At 46.0% G+C, this 26,703-nt stretch overlaps 1 protein-coding gene across 1 annotated transcript; it reads left to right on the forward strand.

Moving 5' to 3' along the window:
* Positions 1–24: 24 nt before the first annotated feature.
* BRCC3 (BRCA1/BRCA2-containing complex subunit 3) lies at positions 25–24,771 on the forward strand. The gene is made up of 8 exons (XM_051968901.1): positions 25–216; positions 2,247–2,364; positions 13,710–13,799; positions 15,117–15,205; positions 15,939–15,994; positions 20,544–20,675; positions 22,010–22,053; positions 24,574–24,771. The coding sequence occupies exons 1-8, from the start codon at positions 112–114 to the stop codon at positions 24,723–24,725; spliced, it is 786 nt and encodes a 261-aa protein (XP_051824861.1). The 5' UTR covers positions 25–111; the 3' UTR covers positions 24,726–24,771.
* The last annotated feature ends 1,932 nt before the right edge of the window (positions 24,772–26,703 follow it).

Here is a 26,703-nt window from a genome sequence, read left to right on the forward strand (position 1 = left end):
GCGGGTCACGACCGGCTGCTCTGGCACTCGGGGGCGAGTGGCGGGTTGGGCACGCGAGCGCCTCGGTAATAAAGGGGGCGGGCTACCGGCGCGCGCCGGGGCCAATCCAAGATGGCCGTGCTGGCGGTGCACCTCCAGTCGGACGCTTTCTTAGTGGCCCTCAACCATGCCCTCAGCACCGAAAAAGAGGAGGTCATGGGGCTCTGCCTTGGCGAGGTAAGGGGGTTCGGAACTTGGGATGGCGCCGGGGGGGGCTCTATGGCTAACTCTTAGTTCCCCCAGCTGCCTGTGGCCACCCCTCCCTAATCCCCCCATACCGGGGTGGGGGCGGCTCGACCGAACGGGGGGAGGGGTAGAGAAGGTGAGGGGGGTACCGAGGGGGGGTGGAATGGGGGGTCTCCGACGGGGGCGGGGCAGGGGTAGCCGAAGACCGGTCCGGTGCGGGGGGAGGGGGGGATGGGGGTACGGTGCCGGCCTGTCGAACCTTCGGCCGCCCCACCCTCCCCTGCGGCTGAGACGCAGTAGGGCGACCTGCTGAGGCCTGGGGGGGTGGGGGGCGCGTGGCGCGTGGCGGTCCGACCGGAGGGAGTAGGGCGCGGGGGGGGGGGGGGGCGGCGAAGCTTAGGTCGGCAGACTCCGGCCCCCCGCCGGGCCGGGCCGTTTCTCCCAGCCCCCACCTTCCACGGGGTGGGGCGCCCGGACCTGAGAGCCAGGGCGACCTTAGATCAGGCCGCCTTAGGGTGGGGGCGGCCACGGGCCCTTGGGCCCCCCTGCCCTCATCCGGCTGAGACGGGGCGGTCCGGCGGGGGGGGGGGGGGCGGTGCCGCTCCTGGATGGGACGCGGGGGGCCGAGCCCTTTTTGCTGCAGGGAGCGGGGGGCAGCACCCCCATACTCACAGCTCTCACTGAGCCCCAGACCTAGGCCAGCCTTGCGTGGTGCGGTGGGAGCTGCCGGCCTCCGAGCCCCCTCCTCCCGCTCTCTCTGCTCTTCCCCTCCCCTCGTCTCCCGCTCTCCCCCTCCCCTCTCTGGTCCTCCACATTCTGCTCGTGCTCTTCATCTCCCCCCCACACACCGCTTCCCACCCCAATTCTCCCTCCCCTCGCATCCACTCATTCCCCCTCCCCCGCATCCCCCATTCCTCTCACTCATTTCCCCCCCATCTCATCCCATTCCTCCCCCCCCCGCCCCCCCCCCCTCCCATCGATGGCTGCTCATATCTAGCTAAGCTTTGTAGGTTCGACTAAATCTTCCCAAGCAAACGCATGAGGAAAATCTCTCCAGTGAATAAAAAAAAACGAATAATAAATATGTTTTTCCTTTTTAAAAACGTTTATTGATATGTTATTTAAAAAATATTTTTGGTTCTCTAACAATCACTCATTAAGTTTCTCCTTTGAACTAAGCTATTTGAATACGAAATGCAGAAGTGAGACAAACAGACCTTAAACAACTCGTCTATCAGAGCGATTGTAGCATGGTGGGATTTAGAGATATTAGAATGGCAGAATCCCACTATCGCTCCTTCATTTGCAAATCCCCATCTCCTTCCGCTTCAAGTTCAAATTCCTTAGCTTGCTATTTGAGGCCCTCTGCTGTCTGTCCTTAACCAACACCTTTAACCCATTTCCCCGATTTCCCTAATTCGATGCTTTACCAGTACCCAGACGGTTTCTTTGGCCCCCAACTGAATCCCCCCCCTCCCAGGCGGCTCTTAACGCTCCCGCTTCTTGGGGCTCAGCCCTCGCCCTAATGTTCTGTGCCTTCCGAATTTTCCACAATGTTTATTTTGTGGCGGGGATTCTTAACCACGATCTGGGAACTTGTTTTCAAAAAAGAAAAAAAAATGGATGGATGGAAGGAAAAAATGGATGATTATTTCAGTAGAATTGATTTCTTATCTAATCCCATGTGTTTAAAAACCTGATGCTCAGAAGGGGGCTCACCAAGGCACCATTTCACGACTCCCAGGTGCAAGTTCCCTGCCCCATAGAATTGCCTTTACTGTGTTTTTCCAGTGACTCTCTTAGACTCTGGCATTTGAAGTTCACTTAACCGAAGCCTGCTCTCCCTCCCCCCCCACCCCCCACGCACACGTGCTCAGATATGTTAACCGTTGGTAAATGTTTCCAAATAGGCGATTCTCTCCAGCTGAATGGGGTCGATATTTTTTTCTTCTGCTAGCAAAAGACGCGATTTTGTCTTTGGAAGTAAGGGGACTCATGGCTGTTTTGGGGCTTTTCTCTAGGTGGAAGTCGGCAAGATTGTCCACATCTACTCTGTCATCGTCCTGAGACGTTCAGATAAGAGAAAGGATCGAGTGGAGATTTCTCCTGAGCAACTTTCTGCTGCTTCTTTGGAAGCAGACATATCCTTTGGGGGCCCAGCTATAGCCAAGGGGGTGCAGGGTGGTTTGCAAAGTCTGAAAATCTCAGGATGGGATCTTAGGGCCAGGAACCTCCGCTAATCCCCTCCCTCCATCTTAGAATGCTATTGGAATATAGTGACCGGGGGAAGAACTGAGAAAACGCCATAGTGGGGCAGGAGAACTAGCGGCCCCCTGGGTGCTTTCGGGGAAACTCTCGAGTGAGTCTGGTGATTGCTGGGAGAACCACCTGGACAGATTCCTCAAGTGAGCCTGAGGCAGCTGGAACCCTTTAAGTTGGACTTGGGGAATTCTTTTAAAGAATTCATGGCAACCAAGCAGCTGCCCTGGCTGCTTGTTGTTGTTGTACTGCTCTAGCTCCCAGCTTCTTACTTTTTAAAAAAAATTTTACCCCCGATCCTTTTTCACCAGACAAATTCTTGTGACCTAGGGTGTATTGGTAGATAATACAGGTAAAGAAATCAAACTTTTACTTATAATAAGTCAGAATTTTGCAACACCTCCCCCCACATACATTCGGTTATTCAATCCCATAGAGCAGTGGTCCTCAAAGTGTAGTCCAAAGAATTGTGGGGGGTCTCTGAAACCCTTTCAGAGGGTCTACAAATTCAAAATCCTTTTTTATTTCTAATATAGTAAATAGCTATAAATATAACTCCTGTGAACAAAAACTCTTTGAACACATCCTCGATAGTTTTTTTTAACAACATGAAGATACTGAGAAGGAAAGTTTGAGAACCACTGCCGTAGAGGGTCACAACTCGCAGTTTAAGAAATTGGACTCCAGAGGAAGAGGCAAAAATGAGGGAAAAAAATGATCAGAATATTACCAATTACAATTAGAAATGGCTGGCAAGCTGGAAGAGAAAATTCGTTTTTTTTAATGGAAAAATGACAATTTGGGGGACACATTAAAATATTAAATACTTTTAAAATACACATCTGAAGTGAATTTAAGAGCATAAGAATGGATTACATACATTTATGTATGTGTGTTATCTCTATACACAATCTACATAGACATACCTATATCTGAACATTTTCTCACTGCTCAGATTGTCCTAGATTACTCTATTTGATTTTCTCCTTTGAGTTTTAGGGCAAAGCAAAAAATTCTGTTGCCATAAAGAGTAAAACAGGCAATATCAGAACAATTTTGCCTTTGATACAGGCTCTGTGCCCGGTACCCCAAACAAGGCACCAAAGCTGCCCATGTTGATAGAGGGATAGTAGGGAGCTTCCTGACCAAGTGAAATCCCAAGTCTAGTTAAAAGCCAAAAAAGTGGAAGAGGGGAATGGGTAGAAGTACTATATATATCTACAGATATATATAGTATATATATTTATGTATATACTATATAGATATATATTTTTATATATATACTATATAGATATATATTTTTATATATATACTATATATATAAAATATATAAATATTTTAATAATAATAATAAAATATATAAAATATATTTTTATATATACTATATATAGATATATATAGATATTTTTATATATATACTATATATAAAATATATGAATATTTTAATAATAATAAAATATATTTAAAATATATTTATATATATACTATATATAGATATATATAGATATTTTTATATATATACCATATATAAAATATATGAATATTTTAATAATAATAAAATATATTTAAAAATATATTTTTATATATACTATATATAGATATATATAGATATTTTTATATATATACTATATATAAAATATATAAATATTTTAATAATAATAAAATATATTTAAAAATATATATTTATATATAATTATATAGATATACATATAAATATATATATATATATATATTTTATATTTATATTTATATTTTTTTGGCAAGGCAGTTGAGGATAAGTGACTTGCCCAGAGTCCACATCCAGCTAAGAAGTGGCAAGTGTCTGAGGCTGGATTTGATGTCAGGTCCTCCTGACTCCAGATGGATACTGTATGTGTAGATGGCCCAGTGGCCATCCAGCTAAGCTACCCCTTGTTACTTGATCTTTTTTTTTTCTTTTTCTTTTTTTTTTTTAGCTGAGGCAATTGGGATTAAGTGATTTGCCCAAGATCACACAGCTAGGAAGTATTAAGTGTCTGAGGTTGTTATTTGATCTTAATAACCTCATATATCATGAGACTTTAGAGTTGGGTGGTCTTTTAAAAGCATTCTGAACTCCCTTTTATGGCCCACTGGTCAGATTGTTTGCTGAGGAAGGTTGAGAAGAGAAAGAGGAGAGAAAAAGTAGCAGCCCCTAATTAAGAAGTTGAACCTCAAATGGGAGAAAAAATATGGGATGTTAGTTTTTGAGATATGTTAGGGATAGGTTTTTGAGAATGGGGGAGACATGGGCATATTTGTAGGCAGGAGGCCCAGAGCCAGGGCATAAGAAGAGATTGGAGGTGACAGAGGGGGCAATTTTGGGGAGGAGATGGACTGGGGATTGCTTGTGCTGTAGAGGATTTGGTTTTGGTCAGGAGGGGAGCCAATTCTTCATGTGAAAGGTGAAGAAGGAGAGAGGGATAGAAAGCACCTGAGTGACCCAAGAGGAAGAAGCTGGGAAGAGGGGAGTTCATGGGGAATGGCGTCAGTTTTTTTGTGAAATGTAAGGCAAGATTCAGTTCTCAGCTGGGGAAGAGGGGGCAGGGGAGGGTTTGGAAGAGCCTCTGTGGGAAGTATGAGAGGGAGTCTATTGTCTGGGGAGGGGTAAGTGAAGTTGGGTAACATTAATTTGTAGCAGACCCCATCAGAACAGCTGCATGATTTTCTCTACCTTTGTTCCAGGGGGCTAGACTGTAGGAGAAAATGGGAGGAATGGTGGGGGAGTGATCCAAGGCTGAAGCTTGGCTGGGAGTAATCAGGGGTGTATGATAAAGGCTTGAAGGACTCAGGGGGAGGCCTGGCTAGACTTGACCTTGTTTATGAAGGAAACAGAATAGGCTCTCCCCTAATCTAATGAAGGAATGATGGTCTGGGAGAGAAATGAAGGGTCAACAGATGAGGGGTCAGAGTTCAGACCAAAATTATGGTTTGCTAAAGGAAGGAAGGAGAGGTGAAAAGCTAATAGATTGTGGGCAGATAAGGGACTTTCCGAATTCCTGAACAGGGATTTGTGGGTGGTGGCAAGCTCCAGACCATGTGGCACCATATGGCTGAGGCTGGGGGATGGAGGAGGAGGTCACCCCTTCCGTAACTGGTCATTCTTTGGGTTTTTGTTAACTTTGCCAATCTGATGGATATGAGGGAGATCCTTAAGGCTGCTTTCATTTGTATTTCCCCAGTTATTAGGAATTTGGGTCATTTTTTTCTGTGGTTCCCAGTAACTTGGGTTTCTTCCCTTGCAAACTACCTATTCCTATTCTCTGTCTACTTATTAGTTGGGCTATGAGTGGCTTTTAGTCTGATAAATTTGAATCAGATTCTTCTGTATCTTGAAAATGAGACCTTTGCTTCAAGGTTCTTCCCCCTACACACAAATATTTCCATTCTAATTGTTTACCTTATTTGTTTGTGCCAAAACTTAATTTTTCTGAATCAAAATAATCCATTTTGCCTTCTGCAATCACCCCTCTCCTTTATTTGGTTCTGAAGTCTTTTCCTGTCCCTATACCTGAAAGGAGATTTTTTTTTTTTTTTTTTTTGTTCTTGTTCTTGGAAATAACTTTTCTTTCCAGATACCTTTTCTATCCTGTATCCATTCGGAGCTTTTCTCAGCATATGGCCTGGGATATTGATCCAAGCTAGACTGCTCTCTATTTCGATGAGTCAATCCTAAACTACCAGCTTTCTTTTTTCTACCTAATTTCTTCTACTTAGGGACCCCTCCATTATTCTTTAATTATTCAATTATTTTAAAGATCACTGCTTTGTAGTATAAGATTGCTGCTACTAGGCCCCCTTCCTTCCCACTTTTTTGGTCATGATTTCTTTTGAAATACTTTACTTTTTGTCTTTCCAAATGAATTTTCCTTTTTTTTTTTTTTTTTTTTTTCAGTTTGATTTGCATGGCACTGAACAAGTTCATTTACGAATTAATAGCATTATTTTATTCCTTTGTTCTCTCCTTGTACAGTTGTTTGTTATGACTGACTCTTGACCCCATTTGGGGTTTTCTAGGCAGAAGTACTAGAGTGCTTTGCCATTTTCTTCTCCAGCTCATTTTATAGATGAAAGAAACTGACCCAGCAGGGAAGTTTCTGAAGCCAAACTTGAACTCATCTTCCTGACTCCAGACCTGGTGCTTTGCTCACTGTACCACCTAGCTGCACGCTCTTGGCCTTTCCAATATTTAAGTCTGTCATTATTTCTATAAACAGTTTTATATTCTGATAGTTCCTGGGTATGTGTCAATATGTAGGTTCCTATGTACTTTATTCATTTGGTAATTATTTTAAATGAAAGTTCTCTTTCTGTCTCTTCTGACTGGATATTTTTGGTAACAGAAATGCTGATGATTTATGTGGATTTATTTTATAGCCTTCAGAATTAGAATAGGCAATGAGGAAACCAAACTATCACTCTTTGCAGATGATATGATGGTATACTTAGAGAACCCCAGAGATTCTACTAAAAAGCTATTAGAAATAATTTATAACTTTAGCAAAGTTGCAGGATACAAAATAAATCCACTTAAATCCTCAGCATTTTTATACATCACTAACAAAATCCAACAGCAAGAGATACAAAGAGAAATTCCATTCAAAATAACTGTCGACAGCATAAAATATTTGGGAATCTATCTACCAAAGAAAAGTCAGGAATTACATGAGCAAAATTACAAAACACTTTCCACACAAATAAAGATTTAAATAATTGGAAAAATATTAAGTGCTCTTGGAGAGCAAATATAATAAAGATGACAATACTCCCTACACTAATATATTTAGTACTATACCAATCAGACTCCCAAGAAAATATTTTAATGATCTAGAAAAAATAATAACAAAATTCATATGGAAGAACAAAAGATCAAGAATCTCAAGGGAATTAATGAAAAAAAAATCAAATAAAGGTGGCCTAGTTGTACCTGATCTAAAACCATATTATAAAGCAGCAGTCACCAAAGCCATTTGGTATTGGCTAAGAAATAGATTAGTTGATCAGTGGAATAGGTTAGGTTCACAAGATAAAATAGTCAACTATGGCAATTTAGTGTTTGACAAACCCAAAGATCCTAACTTTTGGGATTAGAATTCATTATTTGACAAAAACTGCTGGGAAAACTGGAAATTAGTATGGCAGAAATTAGGCATGGACCCACACTTAACACTGTATACCAAGATGAGATCAAAATGGGTCCGTGATTTAGGCATAAAGAACGAGATTATAAATAAATTGGAGGAACATAGGATAGTTTATCTCTCAGACTTGTGGAGGAGGAAGAAATTTGTGACCAAAGATGAATTAGAGATTATTATTGATCACAAAATAGAAAATTTTGATTACATCAAATTAAAAAGCCTTTGTATTTTATTGCCTTCACATTTGCTAAATTTATCATCTTGATTAAGTTTTAGTGGATTGGGGGATACTCTAAGTATATTCATCCTATGCACCAGAAGTGATCATTTAGTTTCTTTTTCTGTGTGTCTGCTTATTCTCATTATTCATTTTGCTAATATTTTATTTAAAATGTTTATACCATTGTTCATTTGGGATATCACTCTGTCACGATTTTATGTTGCAGTTTGCCTGCTTCTCTATATTCAGTATACTTATTCCTCCTATAGCAAGACTATCCCATGGCATTAATGTCCCACAGTTTGTTGAGTCAGTGCCCATTTGAGCGATCCATTTACTTCCCAGTTCTTCGATAGAACAAAAATTGTTGCTATACGTATTTGGCAGTATGTGAAGACGTTCTTTTTGTCCGTGACCTCTTTGGGATAGAAGCCTAGTCATGGACTTTCCAAATCCAAGGATATGGACATTTTAGTCCCTTTGTTTGCATCATTCCAAATTGTTTTCCATCGGTAAGCACTTATTAAAGCACCTGTCCCATGCCAAGCACTTTGCTAAGCTCTAAGGATACCAAGACAAAGATAAAATTATCCCTGGCCTCAAGGAGCTCATCTTCCTCTGGGAAGGGAATAGAACATTTGCCCAGAATGCATTCCAGGCATAGGTAACAGCTTTTGTAAAAAGGTGTAGATTAGGAGAGAATATCTTTTAAAATTTTTATTTGTTATTTGTGTTTATTATGAGGTTTTTGTTATACATTATAAATTTCTAGTTAATAATGTATCATAACAAAACCTCATAATATATAATAATTATATATAATAATATTATTATATAATTATTGATTTTTAATTGGCTAATATATGACTTCTTTTTTTCCCCTTGTCCTACCAAAATTTTCCAGCCCAGTCATGCCCTTCATTGCCCAGTCCAAAAAGTGATCTTGATGTGCACTCTCTCAGGACGGGGGGAAATGTGTTTCATTTGTCTTCTGAATTCTGCTTGGTCATTCCATAGTTAAGCACTCGGCACAATATCTTACCATTTTCATTTGTTCGCCTATTCTCCAATTTATATGGGTACCCCCTCAGATTCCTTTATCTGCCACCTCAAAAAGAGCTACAGATATTTTTGTTTATCCTTAGGGTTTATTTTATTTCTGACTTAGGACTTGTTTAGGACTCCCTGAGTCTTACCTACCTCTAAATCATCCTCTTTACTTCTTTTTCCTTTCCTTTCTATTTCCCAGTTGAGTGAAATGTATTTCTGTACCCAACTGTGTGTGTGTGTGTATGTATTCCATCTTTGACAAGTTTAAATGAGAACAATGTTCAAGTGTCAGGCACCCCCCAACTTCCTCTTCCTTGTTTGTATAGATATCTATTTGTATACCCTGATTATATAAAAATGATTGTTCCTAAACTCCCTTTCTCTTCCCCCCCCCCCCCCCCCCCCGCCCAAAAGAGTATATTCCTGTTTTCCTCACAGTTATTATCAAAGCATAACAGAACCACACCTGGACCTGGTCTCATTGAGTTCCTTCTCTGGACCCTAATCATGACAGGATTCTAGGAAATCCCAAACGGATCATCTCATACTTGAATGTAAGCAGCTCAATCCTTGTTTGGCCCTTTAGCATTATTCATTCATATGAATATTCTTTATTTTCTTCTTTTGAGTTCTGTGTTTAGATTTTAAAGTTTCTCCTCTTTTCTGGTCTTTTTATCAAGAATGCTTAGAAGTTCTCTGCTTCATTAAAGATCCATTCCACCCTACCCTACGCCCCTTTGCCAGAGCATTACATTTAGTTTGATTGAGTAAATGATCCTTGGCTGTAAGCCCCTATTCTTGGCTTTTTGGAATAGCATATTCCAAGTTCGCGGCTCCTTTAGAGTAATGACTACTAAATTGTGGCTGATCCTAACTGTGGCTGTTTAGTACATGGACTCATTCTTTCTGGCTGCTTGCTGTAATTTTTTTCTTTGACCTGGAAGCTCCAGCTTTTGGCTATATTGTTCCTTTGGGTTTTATTTTGGGGTTTCTTTCAGGAGCTGACTGGTGGATTCTTTTTTCATTTCATCTTCTGGTTCTAAGAGATCTTAGCAGTTTTCATTTGTATTTTCTTGACATATTTTTCTTTTTTAAAAAATTTAACTTTATTTAACATTTTCTCCAGTTACAATTTTTTTTTTTAAATTTGCTGAGGCATTTGGGGTTAAGTGACCTGCCCAGGGTCTAGGAAGTGTTAAGTGTCTGAGACTAGATTTGAACTCAGGTCCTCCTGACTTCAAGGCTGGTGCTCTATCCACTGTACTATCTAGCTGCCCCAGTTACAATTTTTAAAAAGATTTTTGTTTTTACAATTTTTGAGTTCTAAGTTCTCTCCCTTATCCTCATCCACAATTAAGAAACCCACATGTGAGGTTATGGAAAACATTTTCACACAAGTCAAGTTGGGAAAGAAAACATAGATCTCCCACCCTAATGATAATAAAAATTTTCAAGAAAAATTAATTTAGAGGGAGAGGGAAAATGCTTCAATCTGTAGTCAGCCTCAAATCAGTTCCTTCTCTGCGTATGGATCAGATTTTTCATCATAGATCCTTCAAAATAGTTTTGGGTGTCAGTCTATTTTTCAAGTCAGCTATTTTGTTATGATACCTTATACTTTCTTCTTCTTTTTTTTTTTTTTTTTTCTGGTTTTTGCTTTTGTTTTCATTGTTCTTGTTGCCTCATAGTGTCATTGTTGCCTGGGCAAGTTTTATACTTAGGTCAAAAGCTCTTAATTCTCCCATAGCTCTTGGTTTTTTCCCCCACTTTTTCCTGTAGGGCTGACATTTCATTTATAAAATTTTTTTAAAATTCTTTTCTTTTAAACTCTTGCTTCATCTCTTACAGGAGTAGTTGAGTTTGTACCAAAGCTGGGTTTTTTCTGGGCCTTGTAGATGTTTGGAAGCCCTTTAAGCTCTCTTGCCACCATAATATCTGTTAAGGTGGGCTTCTTTTTATTTTCCATTTCTGCAGCCTACTCTCTGGCTTCAGACTTGTTGTTAGGGGCTGAGCACTTCTGGAGGGAAGATCTAGGCTGGTCCTCTTGCTGCCCTTTTGGGCTATTGAGTCAGGATTTCAGGCCCAGGTGACTAGGGGCCTGCAGGCTTGCGATGATCCCCAAAAGGTCTGATTCCGGACAAAGTCTGATTGCTCTCCCCCTGGTCTGAGGCCTGCAAGTTCCTGACCTAGTTCTGACCAATGGGAGACTTCCCGGCAGGCTTAGCAGGTAGAAAGCCCTGTTGGTTTGGAGTGACAGAATTGTAGGCTTTCCTTTGCTTTAGAATTCCCACTGGTTATTTGTCTGCAGGCTGCATGCTAGAAGGCTGATTCTGAAGCCTGAGTTACCTCACTGCTGCTGCTGCCTTCTGAATTTCCTCCTTTCTCCATATACTGCTTATAGCCTCCCTTCCCAATGATTCCTCTCTGCAGATTCCTGGATCTGTGAATCAGACTTGGGTAATGGGGGTCAAAGCTGCCATTTGGCACCTGTCTCTACTGCAGTCCCCTGCTACAGGTCTGAAATTCCCTCCCTCTCTGGGTGTTGGAGTTCTTTCTCAGGGTGTTCCCGGCCCACTCCTAACCCAAGTGTCTGAAGCCTTCTCTGCCTGTCTCCCTAAGCTGAGCTGGGTTAGATAAGGGACTTACTGTGCCTTTTTTTGTATTTTGCCCATGGTAAGATGTTAAGAAGATAAAATGGGATATAATATCTATAGAGTGCTACATAAATACTAACATAATAGAAGAAAGCATGTGATGGAGTTAGAGTTGAAAACTAGGTTGGAAGCTTTAAGAAAATTTGAAGGAGGTAAGATGAAGTAAGTCTCCATATGATAAATGGAGCTTCACTTGTGAAAGGTAGAGATGGAAAGTACATTCTGGGCATAGCGTTCCAAAGAATGCACAAAGGTGAGAAATGTTGATTGAATTCAAAGAACTTCTAGCCATCCAATTTGGGGAGAAAATAATGAACAGAAGTGGGGAGGAAGCAATATGAAATGAAACTAGGAAGGTGCTTTAAAAAACAAGAACAACATGAAATGTATTACAACAGAATAAAAGAAAAAATCATAGTGGCAACTGGAGAGGGATAAAGACCTTCCTGATCTAGACCTAACTTGCAAACACAGCCCTCCTTGCACACAGGATTGTTGACACGGAATCACTATGTGGTTTCAGAGTAAATTAAATAGGAATTGATATAATTCCTCCTTGGCTTTTATATTTTTAAAGTTAAGATTTAGGGAAACTGCACAGCCTCTACATTTCCAATGTAGCATTTTAAGAAATTACATTAAAGAGAATAAAATTAATAAAGACACGCAAACATTTCTCATCTTTTGTCAGAGAAGTGATGATCTAGAGCCCAGCTTCTTAAACTGTGCGTTTTCTTCCTAAACTGATTCATTGTCATTTTATTTTAAAACTCACAAGAGGTACAGAAGAAGAGGCTTGCAAGGCCTAAATTCTAACTTCCCAGCTCAATGAGCTCTGCTTAGATCTTAGCATTTGGTCCCTCCTGTCCCCCAGAGACCTTGTGTGGCCTGATGTGCCCAGCACACACTTGGGTACCTGGCTTGCCAGGTTTTCCCAGGGTAGCCTCACCTTTTGTAGCTCTTTCCCTGGAGCCTACTGCCTGTCCAGCTTCACGTCTTTAGGGCAGTCTCTGTTCTGTACAACCCTTGTTCTAGTTTTCAGGCAACCTGGTGTCTTAGAAGCAGATGCTGTTGAAGCCTAAGAGGCAGATTAGAAAGCTGGGCCCTTTGCCTTTGCTTCTCAAGCCTCCTCTATTCAAAAATGAGAATTTAATTCTTGGCACACATGTTCCTCAACAGCCTTAGGATACCAAAATATTTGGGGTAGCAAAGAATTGAAAACAGACTCGGTGCCCATCAGTTGCAGAATGGTTGAACAGATTGTCCGAGAAATTTGGGGACACTTGTATAAGTGAGTGGAAGCAAGGAAATAATATATGCAGTGACTCCAGTGATGTGCTTCCTGAAAAGAACACTAGAATTTGGTGGATGGCTACGTCATCCTAGTGACTCGTCTTGGGCCCGAGGAGACGTGAGGAAATGCACCACCTTCCTTTCCTTGGAGAGGTGGCTTGACTATGGGCGGAAAGGAAGTAGGGCAAGTTTCCTCTGAAAACGCTCTGATTTGTCAGTGGTTTTCCTCTCCCTGCTGGATCGAACTTAGTTCATTGGATTCGGTTTCATACAGATTCATGTTCAGTGATTCAGTTTGTCTAAGGACCTTGTACTTGAAATAATGGCGTGTGTCTTTTGTATACTGCCATGCTGCCTGCTAGTTTCACTCCAAAAGCCAGTGCTAAATTCAAATCCCGGGTTGTGGGAAATGACCGTGTTATCGGAGATATAAGGAGGAAGGTCTCTGGCTCCATCTTCTTACTAGCTCTTATTTCTGAAGGACTTGCAGTCTTTCAAACCTTACAGATAGTCTCATTTGAGCCTCCTTGAGGCCATGTGAAGGAAGTTCCACAGGTATTAGCTTCTTTTACAAAGAAGGAAACTGAGATTCAGCTGGTAAATGTCTGAGCCCCGGCTCCAGACCCTAGCTGTGCAATGCCCACCAGAGAAGGCAAGAGAAGGGGCTGCCTTTGAGCTGGGAGCCTGAGTCTGAGAGTGAAAGTCAGGTGCCAGCCTCCCATGGGCAGCAGGGTACCTTGGGAACTGGACTTCACTGACCTGAAACTGGGCCAGAGCCTGTTCATCTTCAGGCTGCCACTGACATAATCCCACCCAAATGCTGCTTTTGAAAATTCCTGAACAAATCTTACAGATTGACTGAGCTGACTGGTCGTCCCATGAGAGTTGTGGGGTGGTATCATTCTCATCCCCACATAACTGTGTGGCCATCTCATGTTGGTAAGTATCACTTAGCCCAGCGCTCTGCACGTAGTAGGTGCTTAATCAACGTTCATTGACTGATTGAAGTAGTGGCTCGTGGCAGCACCAGTTGCCATGGCAAAGCCTCTGCTGATTCATGTTCAGTGACAGATAAAGGAATAGTGACGATGGTTTTCCTGGAGCTGCGGAAAAGCAATTGGATTTGGATTAAGCCAAAATCTAGCTATCTTGTCCTGGCCAGGGGGCCTTGCAGGGGCAGGGCGGGGGGGGGGGGGGTAGGAGTAGTGAGAGAGAGGGAGAAGGGGGGATGAGAGAGAGAGATTAAGGGGGAATTAAGAAAGAGGGAAGAGGGAGGGTGAGCCAGGGGGAAAGATTGAGAAATGGCCTCCTGAGCCCCAAGCTGGCCTACCCAAGGGACTGCTCTGCAGGGGGCATCTGAGCTTTGCCTGCTTTTGTATTTGCAACACAGAACACCCCAAAATGACCCTCCAGTTTTTATTTTTACTTAGAGTTGGGGTTTCAGCAGCCAGAGCTACACCCACTATGGAAACATTTCCTAGCCCCTGGTGGAGTATCTACCCAAAGACCAGCTCTCCATCAGAGGTTCATGGAAGGTTCCTTAGAGACCATAGCGTCCAGGGAAGCTTAATGGGTCACATGGTAGTGGCAGATTTGAACCTGGGCCTTTTGTCACCAGAACCAGTGGTTTTGGAGGTATTGGTACATACTGGTCACTTAGGGCGAAAGTCTGTGCAGCGGCCTTTCTTTGAGGAAGAAGGGAAATCACTTCTCTCTTAGACAAAATGACTTAGAACTACAGGCCTTAGGGATGGATAGATTGGGGAGGGGGAATGGAGGGAAGGGAAGAGACAAAGCCACAGAAAAGTTGGGGGTAAAGGGAAGAGAGGAGGGAGAAGAGAGACAAGAGACAGACAGGAAAAATGGAGGATGAGGGGGGAGATGGGGGTAAGAGAGAGAGAGGGAGATGGGGGGTGAGAGAGAGAGGGAGACACACACAGAGTGAGAACCCTTTTTTAAACTAAAATCTGCCTACCTTTAAATAGCAGTTTCTGAATTATTTGGGATTTTCATTCATTCTTTTTTTAAAGTACTGATTTATATTTAGGTTACTTGGAAGGACAGAGGATAAAGTTTCCTCATTGCATTTTGGCAATATTTTAAGTAATCCAAATGTAAAAAGATTTTGTGAGAACCTTCAGTTGAGCATCTACCGTAGCCTGGCAGCACTGTTTCCTCTTACGGAGCCTCTCCGATGACTTTCTGAGGGATCGTGGCCGGACAGTGACGGCTTACCTGTGTGTCTGATGTTTGTAGATATTCGCACCCAGGCCATGTATCAGATGATGGATGAGAGCTTTGTGGGACTTATCTTCTCCTGCTTCATTGAGGACAAAAACACCAAGGTATGTAGTGGATACAAACGGAGGAAAAAATCCCCAGCAGAGTTAGAAGGAGGAGAAGGGAGGAATGGTCCAGATTTCTCCTCCCGCTCCCAGGACCCTGGGCACCCTGCTGTGTGCAGGTCACAAAGCTGGCCATAATGTGACATGTCAACATCCCACCCAAAGGCTCAGGCATCCTCCATCTAGACCATAAGGCCCCCGTGTCCAACCTTGGACCCCGAGGAAGTTATCTCGGCGGGAGCCAGGGTACCCCGGATTTGAAGTCAAGTCCTTTGGCTCTAGATTTCCTGATTTCTACTCTGCTGTACTGGGTCCCGTGACATTTGGTGTGTTTTAGTTCTGAGCGTCTTCATTATTTCCTTGCTGCCTATTTTCCTTCTTCCTCTCCTCACCCTCTCTTTCCACAGGCTTTGTTTCTACTTGGGTCTGGATTTCAGAAGGCAGTGTGGTGTGGTGGGTGGAGACCCTGGCTCAGTGACTCCCTTGTGTGTGTCACTTGTCCATAAAAATGAAGGCTTGGACCCCATGGCCTCTGAGGGCCTTTGTTGGCTGTAGGTGACGGGAGGTAGATCGCTGGCTCAGTGCCCTCCAGCTTCCCCTTCCCCTGCCAGCTCAGACGCCGTGACGTCTTACTGATCTCCTTGGGGTTCTCAGGGCTTATAGGCTAGGTGACGTTGGGGTAGCTTTTCCCCTGCTTGTTTTGATACCACTTTGTCCATATTGATTTCTGCAGACTGGCCGCGTGCTCTACACTTGCTTTCAGTCCGTTCAGACTCAGAAGGGCTCCGAGTAAGTATCACAGCTGTGTGTGTGCGCGTGTGTGTGTATGTATCGTGTATCTGTATAATATGTATGCGTGGGGGGCTGGGGGTGGTTTCTATTCTATTGTTTCCTCAAATTTTATAGGATTTTCACACAGGTATAAATCAACCTAAGCATCTCAAGGAATGCTTTACACTGCCTTTCTCCATAAGCATCCCTTTGAGGCATGAATTAATCTGCAGATTGGAGGCACAGGGAAGCTTGGGGTCCCATCATCAGCCCGAGAATAGAACTTTGGATTTCTCATTCTTAACTTTTAACATTTAACTCGAGAGGCATTTTGGCGGCGTGGCTAAGAACAGACTTTGGAGTCTGAGATCTGTGTAGCAACAGGGGTGTATGGATCATGTGACCCTAGACTGCACGTGAACCTGATTTTTATAGCTCATTTGCTAACAGGTATCAGGGGAGGAACTTTCTACTCGGAGAGTTTCCTCTACCAATGGGATCACAAGTCCAAGCCCCAAATCTTCCCATAATATTAACCTTGTTCTTTCCCTTAATTACTTCAGCCTTTCTGGCTCCTGGTCCAGCTGCGGTATAAACTTGATTTCAGAATCCTAGTATTAAAACCCCAATTTCTTTCAGAGTCACTTATATATGAATAGACACTTGCTATTGAGAATGCCCTGCCTTCACATGATTGCTGGGTGAACCAGTCTATCAGTGAGTGCCTCTCTTTTCAGAAACTCCCATTTCTTTATACATCTTTAGAATAGGGGACAGAGTCTCCTTTGTCATTTGGCAAGATTGCTACAAAGGCCCGACTATTTGTTGGCTCTGTCGGTCAGAGAGTACCTGAGTGGCTTACAACTATAGATCTTAAGGGCTGGATAAATGGGGGGGATGAAAGAGGGGAAAGAAAGACAAAGAGGAGTGAGAGACTGAAAGGGGGAGAGATTGGGGGGGGGGAAGAAAGAGAGGAGGGGAGGAAGAGAGACAGAGAAGGAGAAGGGAGACAGATTGAAAGAAGGTGGGGAGAGAGATGGGAAGAGGGAGAGAAAGAAAGAAAGGAGCAAGGGGAGAGGAAGAGACACCAGTGGGGAGGAAAGCCAGAGACACACAGAGAGAGACAGACAGAGGAGAGAGAGATGGCCAGTGGGTGAGAGAGAGGAGATAGAAAGACACAGAGAATGAGAACCTTTTCTTTGCTGCTTGGGAAATACCAAGTTACTGTGGTTTTAAAAGCTAAACTTTAAGTTTCTAGATAGTAAGAGTGTCAGATGTACCATTTCGGAGCAGTATCTGAGTAAGCGACATAACCTGCCTGTGCGGCCGGGCCTTTTTCATTTGTGCTTCCTTGTGAAGATTTTTTTTTTAAGCTTCCTCTCATTAATAGTCCAGCCAGCCTTAACATGTGTGGATTCTTTCGTCACTGCTGGTGGCCTTAGTACAGGAACAAACAAGGAGGGCCTTCAGTGTGCTGTTCAGCTCCTCTCTGGGGAACTCTGGGTAAAATCTGGCTAAGGAGCCTTCCTTCACCTTGAGCTCAGAAAGCCTGGAGGAAACATTGGCACTGGTGAAATCTGGAAAGGACCAGCTTTTTAAAGCATTTTTAGACTTCCTCATTTTCTCTGGTCCTATGCTTAGTTTGGTAGATATTAGGTGCCTACTGTGTGCTGAGCAGACAGCGTAACTACTTAATAGACGCCCACAGCTTGGGCAGCAAAAGTCCTGGGCGCTCAGCCTGCTCCTGCCACTAGAGGCCACACGTCACTAGGCTTGCACTGTGGAGGAAGTTAGTGAGGTTTTTGAGGAATCTGGTGAGTCCCAAGCACTGCTCAGTGGGGAAAAGTCAAAGGGAGATAACCCACAGGCCTCTAGGAGCTTATAGTCTGGGAAGAGAACTGGACCCACACAAATAATAGTCATGCAAAAGAAGGAAGCCTAATCACAGTGGGAGGGGAGGTTCAGGGGCAGCTTTTTTAGTCGATCACATAATCTTTGTTTTAGGGACAAGTCTGCCAAAACCAATTTTTTTTTTTAAATTTAGCATTATTCTAAATTCAGGTATTTCTAGCTCAGAGAGAGAAACATCTAAAGTTGTTTATGGTCTGTTCCTTGTCTCCCAACATGTCCTCTCACATGTCTCTGCCCAAATGATTTGAGGTAACATTTGTAGGAACCTTAAAGAAGGAAAGTACCATACTATGTTCCAGTACAGTTTGAGGTAAATATTCAGAATTAGCCTCTTCATCTTCACTCCTCTGTTCCTTCCCTGGCCAGCCTTCAAATGTCCTTGTCCCTAGATGGGTCACAGGGCAGGAGAAAGAAAAGGCTCAAAACAGGCCACAGGTCGGTCGAGCGACCACTCTTAATCCATTCAGAAGAGGACAAGGAAAGGTTAAGGTTGGAGAACAGATCATGTCCTAATATTTCCGGGAGGTTTTAAATAGGCCTCCCCAGTGAGCAGCAAAGTTGAGCTTTGGGGAGAAAGCACAACGCCATAGACCTGGGAATACTCTGAGCGGTTAGTGTGGCAGTTTCCTGTGCTCTCCCATGCCTGCTTGGGTTGAATTTCTTTGGTGTATCCCAGCTCAAGGGGGAATCCCGAGTCGGTCGCAAGCTGTTTATTAAGCACCTGCTGTGTGCCAGGCACCGCCAAGCTGCCCATTGAAAGCCCAAACCCAGTGTCTGCACTCCAGAAGATGAACGTTTTTTGTGTCTGAATAGCTAGCGTATACAAGCTGTGGGCAGAATCAATGGGAAATACTCAGCATTCAGGGAGATTAGGCAGGACTTCCTGTAGAAGGTGGGACTTTTAGCTGAGTCCCAAAGGAAGCCCCGAGGCGGAGATGAGGAGGGGAGCATTCAAGGCACGGAGTTCAGGCTGCAGTTGGAAGATAGACTTTCTTGTCCGAGGAACAAGGAGGCCGGTGGCACAGGCTTGTGGGAAGGTAGGAAGGGGCCACCCTAGGAAAGCCTTGGCTGGAATCCCATAGAATTTGGTACTTAATTCCTGGAAGAATTTTTAGAAGCGGGGGAACGATGACTGTTGAATGGTGTGTTTTTAGGCAGATCACCGGCCCGGCAGGGAGGGATGGGCTGCAATGAGGACAGGTAATAGTGGGATGGAAGGGCGGGGGTGGGTGGGGATGATGATGAGCCCAGTCTTATCTGTGGTTAGAGATATATGCTGGAAAAATGAAATCCGCAGAGACAGTGGGGCAGAAGAGAAGCCTTACTTATAGATATGGTTATTCTATCCATGGGGGCTGATGGGAGTGAAATAGGAGCAAGGGAGTGAGGTCTGAGGACCACCAACCTAGAATAGAGGAGGTGATCTGGGAGCAGGCCATCTACCCAGATTTGAGGAAGACTGGAGAACTGGAGGCAGAACCGGCTAAGGAGCCCAGGTGGAGAGATGTGAGAGGAGCATCAGGGGAAAAGGCAGTAGCGGGGGAGAAGAGAGTATGCCAGGAGATCCAGGACCTTGTAGATGGAGGAAAGGCTGGGGAAGCATTCATTAGCTGTGGTCTCTAATCTTTTCTGGGGGAATCATTTAAGGTGTTTGATAAAATGAGCTTTTAATCTTAGGAAAGTGTATTGGGCCTTTCAAATGGGAAATGTAAAATGGGAGGCAATTCAGAGCCATTAATATTTCCTGAAGACTTTAATCAGGGTCAAAGAGCTTGCTTAAGCGGGCAATTAGCAATTAAAAGAGAGGCTCTTGGAATTTTCCTTCTGGCTGTGAATTTGGAGAAGTCTTAGTGCCGCACCACCTCTACCCCCCTTTTTTTTGTGGCCGGGGAGGTGTGGCAGGCCAGGCGAGTTAGACATATGAATGGGTTTTTCTCTCTTTGGAAGTCAGCTTGTTGACTGCCTTTGAGCAATTGTAGGATGAGGAATAAACTACCCGAAAGCCCAGTTCTGGAGATGGCCAGACTAGCCCGGTTTTGTGGTGGTATCACCTAGTCCCGGTCCCCACTTAAGGTTTGGTTAAAGCCACACCTGACAATAAGCCCTCAAATTGAGCTAGGTGAAATAAAGTTGGAGAAATCCTTGATTAACTTGAACCTCACATTTTGGAGTGACCATTAAAGGCCTGGTGGCTTTTGTCAGCTGGTTCGAATAATCCCGGCTGTACCACGCCTGGCCAGGCCCTATTGGGTTCCCCTGCTGGACTTCATCTCTTTGCTAAGTATCGATGTGAATATGTGGGAGTAGGCCATGTGGCAGGCCTAGTGCCTGACTGGGAGACTTGGGTGGCCCCGGGCCCATCCTACCCCTGAAGTTTGTCATCCTGTGGATCTCGGGTACTTCGCCCAGCTCTTTCCAGCCAGCTCTCTTCAGACTGCTAAGTTACAGAGCAGTTGCTTATCTGGCTCAGTGGAGAGAGTTTCCATACTGACTAAATCCTGTGATCTAATGTGACCTCAGACTTCTTTTCTGTCGTGACGCTCTGTGCCCTCCCGACACAAGGAGGTGATAGAGGCCCTTCACGTAAGTATCAGCAGGCCAGAAGGCTGTTCCTGGATCTCTAGCTGAGACTGCCTCAAATGCTCACCTTTTACAGGTATGAGAGAATTGATGTCCCTCTGCACGTTTTGCCTCAAGACACCATGGGGAAAGCATCCCTCGAGGCAGCCATTGAATTGCCTAGGATTCTGTGCCAGGAAGAACAAGATGCCTACAGAAAAATCCACAGGTACCGCTGCCGACGTCGCCATCCGTTGGACCCTGGGAATATCTGTAGTGTGGCTCAGCTCCCCTCTTGAGGAGTAGACGAGCAGCTCGATGTTCTGTTGACAGTATCTTTGGGTCAGAGGCAGGCATTGTGGTCTTGGGGCTCCATATTAGAAAATGAGATGCAAGGACAGGAAAGGCTCTATCCCTGCTCACCCCAAATGCAAGGCATCTCGAATCCCTTCTCTCCATCAGATTTCTTCCCTTTATTTGTAAACATCTACGTGCTGCATTCTGGGGACCCGTCGCAAGCCGTGAACGTTGCTCTGCGCGCTATCCTCCCTCGAGAGCTACGTGGTCCGGCCAATCTCAGACTCCTGCTTTCTAGTCTGGTCTTGAGTATTTGCTGTCCACTTAGGGTAAAGAGAGTTTGGGAGTGGAATGATTGAAGGCTAGCGTTGCCCTCGGTGGCCTCAGGAGCCGAGATTGAGGTTCTCTCCCGCTCAGGGCGGCTGGCGCGTTCAGCGGGAGGACTGGCCTTGGCCTTTTGTGCCTTGCTCTCTCCCCCAGTCAGTGTGGCCGGAAGCTTAATGGAAGCTTTGCTCCTAGGAGGCCAGGCAGGAGTAAATGAGAATTCGGATAGCCAGCCCCTGTTATAAGGAGCACACGTTTTCACTGGGGCAGGCCTCACATAGTGAGATGTCACTGGAGGGCAGATGGCCAGACCCTGGCATCCTTAGGCTGTCCTGGCGGGCGAGACGAGCATCCAGGACTCCGGAGGGCAGGTGGAAAGACCGAGTCGGCCTGGAGCCTGTAGTTCCTCTTGTGGGACTGGGGGTGGGATATTCATTAATGGACTCTTGGGCACCCAGACATGTTCCCTCTGCTGATGTCAGACATTTGTTGTTTGAAACTTAACAGCAAGGAATTGTCATGCAGATCCTAGTCCTGACCCCATAGGATTCAGTAGATGATGATGTCTTCCCAGGGAGCCGGGCCTGCAAGTTCTCCACTGTCTGACCTCATTAGGAGTTTGTCCTGCTTAGTGAAGCTGGCCCCAGAACGCCCTGGGATCTTTCCTCTAGGCCCCTCCCAGTTACCACTCCTTGGTGAGCCCAGGGGCACTTTCAGCACGAGTGTGATGCCGTGCCCCAGATTGGTAGTGGCGATCGTTCTCGCCGTTTGTTTTTAAACATCGAGGTACTTTGTCTCACTAGCCGTGGGACTTCTTGGCAAGCCATTTCACCTTTGCCTTAGTTTACTCATTTGTCAATGGGGATAGTAATAGCAGCTGCCTCCTAGAGTTATTGGGAAGCGCTAGGGAGCTCTGCTAACCTGAACTCTGCTTTCCTTCAGCCTTACCCACCTGGATGCTGTGACAAAGATCCACAATGGCTCAGGTAAGGGGCTGGGTCCACGGATTCGGACTTCTTGGGGCTCTTTTGGCAGGACGGTCACTCTTGGGGTAGATGGCCTGGCCCCAACAATGAATTCCTCACCTCCCACCTTGGGGGGCCCCACGGCTTAGGCTCAGGAGCCTGTGACCGGGAGACCTTTAACTGGCGGGCGTTGCTTGAGGGAATGGCAACGGAATCGGGCGTGCGGAGCTCTGGAATTCAGCCTTTGAAATCAGTTGAAAATTGAGGCTGGAAAGAGTCACAGTCGGTACTTTGAGAAGACCCCATAAAGACAAAAGGGAAAGTCCCCTTATGGCAGAGGGCAGAAGGACCCTGAGCACAGGGAAGGCCTGCCAGGCAGTCCCAAGAGGGAGGACCCAGAAAGCTGGGGGGGAGGGAGGGGCATGAGCATGCTCTTAAGGTGGGCAACACCAAGTGCATGGAGGCTGGAAATGAAGAGGTGAGGGCCGGGGACACCCTAGAATGCAGCGTGTGTTAGGGGGAGGAAGAATAGGGGCTGAAAGGTTCTGGGAGGGTCCCCCCTTCTTGAAGGGCCTCAAACATAGAGAGGGCTTTCTCTTCTGCTACAGACAGTGGGGAGACACTGCAGGCTTGCAAGCAGGGACGTGTGTGCCTCGAGAAGATGCTTTTGGGGACAGGGGAAGAGGAGAGTGATCCTGGGGTCAGGGAGGCCCCTCAAACAGCAGCTCTGTCTCTCCCCTTTTTCTTTGTGTCTCTGTCTCTCACCTTTCTGTGTCTTTGTGTCCCTGTAGTTCTCCAGTGTCTTTAGGTTCAAATACTCCTTCCTCTGTTTGGCCTTTAAGTCTTGCCAGCCTCCCTGCCTGTGCCCCGCTGGCCCGCTCACTGTTTCGCAGACACTGACAGCATTGCCCCTCGACTCCCGGCTTTGGCAGAGGGTCTCGTGGGCCAGAATCTCATGGCCTTAGATGTGTGTGAACTTCGGTGTGGATGGGGACGTGTGTATGGATGGGGAAATTTGGGGGTTGGAGGGTTAGGGATGTGTGTGGGGGGTGCTTGTGAAGCGTATGTGAATGGGAGTTGGGGAGGGATGTGGGGTGTACGTGTACGTATGATAGGTGCGTTAATAGTGTGTGTAGACGGGTGGCCACTCACTGCTGGCCCAACTTGACAAGGGCCACCAGGCCCCAGAGTAGCAAGGAAGGCAGAAAGTTGCTCTCTTCTAGGGGAGCTTCTTCTGCCCTCTAAAACATTCCTGGAGACAGATGCCTTTTGAAAGGATTGCTTTTAAATCTAAATGAATTGAGTTTTAAAAATCCTGGGCCTGTCACCGGAGATAAAACGGGCAAAGTGAAATGTCAATGTTTCTGCATAAACTGGGTAGAAAGCCTGATTCCGATCCCTTTAGCTTCGTGACCCTGAGCAGGTTGGTTAACCTCGGCCTCAGCTTGCTCATGGGAAAGTGGGGATAAATAAGCTGGGTTCTTGGGAGGCCCGCGTGAGATAAAAGGCTTAAGGTGCTTTTATCGGTTTCCTTTGGAATCAAGTTGAGTCTGTTTTGCTGACAAGGAAGTCTTTGCAAATCGTTGACAGATTAGATGGTGTTCTCCTGGTCTTCCTCACTGTGCCTCAGTTCCCTATTCATCAGACTATATTCCATCGTTCATTTAGCCATTCATCAGTGAAGAGAGCTGCCATAAAGAGATCTGTGCATGTGTGGCTTTTCCCGCCTTCCCTGCTGTCTTTGAGCTTTACGCCTCGTAGTAGTATCGCCACGTCAAAGGTTATGGTTTAGTGACTGGGCCGTAGTTCCAAGTTGCTCTTCAGAAGGCTGGACCAGTACAGGCGTAATCTCTCTAAGTGGAGGGACCTCCCACTCTGGTCCCACCCCAGCCCCCTATATACACCCGTGGACCTTCCTCCCAGCCCGAGATTCCCCCCACTCATACCCGCCCCCATACACACACCCCACACGGCTGTGATCGAGCAACCATTGATGTGTCTACATTAAGGTAAAGTCCTTGGGATCGGGATGGATGTGGTTTTGGTCCAAAATATTCCTAGTTCTGTAGAATAAAGCAGACACTGGGAGTGGGTTAGGTAGGAAAAGGCCAATGTGTACTAGAGCTCCCCTTCTGTGCCCGTTATCTCCCTCAGGGATGGGAACTGGGTCTGTGTTGTCCGTGAGCCTTTAGAGTTCACACAGCCATAGAGTTCACACTTTCCATATGGAACCCGAGCGTTTTCTCCGCTCCGGTTCCCCCAATTCCAGGCCCAGCACTTTGGAACAGAGGAGGGTGGGGTGCTGCTTGCCGGAGAGCCTAAAGGTTGAGCTTCCTGATCCGTGGATGCTAAATGTGGGGGGAGGGGGGGCCTAAGAGGATCCCCTTCCCTACCCCTCGTCCTGCCCTATGCCCTTGCTCATTGATAGCGCTTTGATTGTCAGCTGGCTTGGCCCCATCTCATGCCCCCCAAATGAAACGAAATTTGGCTCAGGGCTGCTTCTTGTCAGTAGTGAAATATCTTCTCTCTTTCCTCTCAAAGTGTTTACCAAGAACCTGTGCAATCAGATGTCGGCCATCAGCGGCCCCCTCATGCAGTGGCTGGAGGACAGACGGGATTATAATCGCAAACTGCTGCTACAGTTGGAGCTCGAGAAGGTGGCCTTGCAGGAGGAGCTCGATAGCCTGGATTAAAGCCAATGGTGTATTCTCAATAAACAGTGTATCTGCTTCATGACAATGGTGTAATGAGAGATTGCCTTTGAGCCCTGGCCGTAGGCCGGCCCTGTTGGGCTAGAGCCCTAGCTTCTCTAGTTTAGGCAATGAGGGGAAATCAGCTTGGAGATGGGAGGGAAGGTGCACACAGGCAAGCCCTGTACCCAGAGGGTGAGAGTCCTGAGCGTCAGCACGGCCCCGTGCCCCCCCCCCCCCATGCCCTGCCTCGACCAGAATAGGCGGAAACGGCCATGGCTGCAGGCCAGACATTGGGAACGTTGGTTTTAGTGTCAGCTGGGTGTCATTTAGCTTAATTGAGAAGTAATGTTGCAACATTCCTGGTTCCTGACATCCCCACTGTCCTGACCCAGAAGTCACCTGCTATCTGGCAGTCTTTTAACAGATGAGTTCTAACCAAGTTTGGCTACATTAAGCAAATCCTGTGTTCGGTCGGGGCAGCCAGGGGTGAAGTGGAGACGGTGCAGGGTGCTGGGTCTGCAGCCCTAAACACTCACATTCCTGCCTCAGATCCTTACAAGCTATGTGACCCTGGGCAAGTCACATTGGCCTTGTTTGCCTCAGTTTCCTCATCCCTCAGACGAGGGTGCCCTACCTCCCAGAGTTGTTACATCGGCTAAGCACGGTGCCTGGCACTGAGGCATGCTGCAGAACTGTTGGCTATCCCCGATTGCATCGAGTTCCGACTTCAAATCCAGAGCTTTTCCTACAACACCAGCCTCTGGTGCCAGTCCCTTCCGACCGCACTGGTCCCATAAAGACTCGTCCCGTCCGCACGCAGATCTGGGAGGTCCTGGCCGAGTGATTAATGGGGATTCAAGACTAGGAAAGGAGAGCTGAGTTATCACCCACGTCTCCAGAGGTCTCTGAAACACAGCCTAGAATGAGTCGTGCTTGGGAAATCCTAGGAAAGCAATCCCAGTCCAGGTCCTCATAGGGAGCCGGAAGCTTGCTGCCCCAGGGGGTGGGGCCAGGGCAGAAAGACCTCCAGGGATCGAAAGGGTTCCTAGACTGCACGAAGGGGCTGTCAGAGATCCAGGGTCAGTTGAGGAAATATATGTTTGTATCCGTGTGTCTGTGTGTGTGACTGAAGGATGACCTACTGTGTGTTGAGTAAGGGGCTCCCATCTTCAGCCTGCAACAGAATACTGAAGGCCAGAAGCCCCAACCAGAGCGAGCCTGCAGTTCTGTGCCTCCGAAGCAGCCCAGCTTTCTGGCTGCCGGTAACTGGCACCGGCAGTTCTATTAGGATTCCGAGCAGGAGAGGCCCCCAGCTGTGCTGTTCACATCCAGACTCGGGGCAGGAACATACAGAGCTCAGCCCCTGAATCCAACTGCTTTGGGAGCATGGAGGCCTTGTGAGTGCCCGGGCCAAGCTGTCCCTGGGGCCCCCGGGTAACCCAACAATCAGTAGCCCAGGAGAGCACGACAGGAGCCAAGGGCACCCAGCTCGGCCCTACCAGAAAGAGGGAGGTCAGAAAGTAGGCTGCGGGAGCTAGCAAAGACTCCACCACTCATCCAGCTGCCCGTGGTTTCAGGAGAAAAGGAAGAAAAGCTAGAGATGGGGTGCTGGGGGAGGTAAAGAGAAGAGGAGGAGGAGGAGGAAAAAAGAGGACGACCTCTTATGCCAAGCCTGGGACTCCAGGGCCAAGCACAGTCCTCTTCATGAAGGGAATTAGGAGAAGGAATTCTGAGAATGGGATAGAGGGAAATACCCAGAAGCTCTCACTGAATGAATAGGAAAAAGACAGGATTAGAAAGCAGAACCCATTTTTTTTTGGGGGGGGGCAAGGCAATTGGGATTAAGTGACATGCCCCAGATCACACGTCCGAGGCCGGATTGGGACTCCAGGGCCGGCGCTCTATCTGCTTCAACCTCCAGCTGCCACCCCCCTCACCCAACATTTTGTTTCCAAGAAACACAAAGTGTAAAGAGTTG

Source organism: Antechinus flavipes, chromosome X (assembly GCF_016432865.1).
Source record: "Antechinus flavipes isolate AdamAnt ecotype Samford, QLD, Australia chromosome X, AdamAnt_v2, whole genome shotgun sequence".
Lineage (NCBI taxonomy): Eukaryota > Metazoa > Chordata > Mammalia > Dasyuromorphia > Dasyuridae > Antechinus > Antechinus flavipes.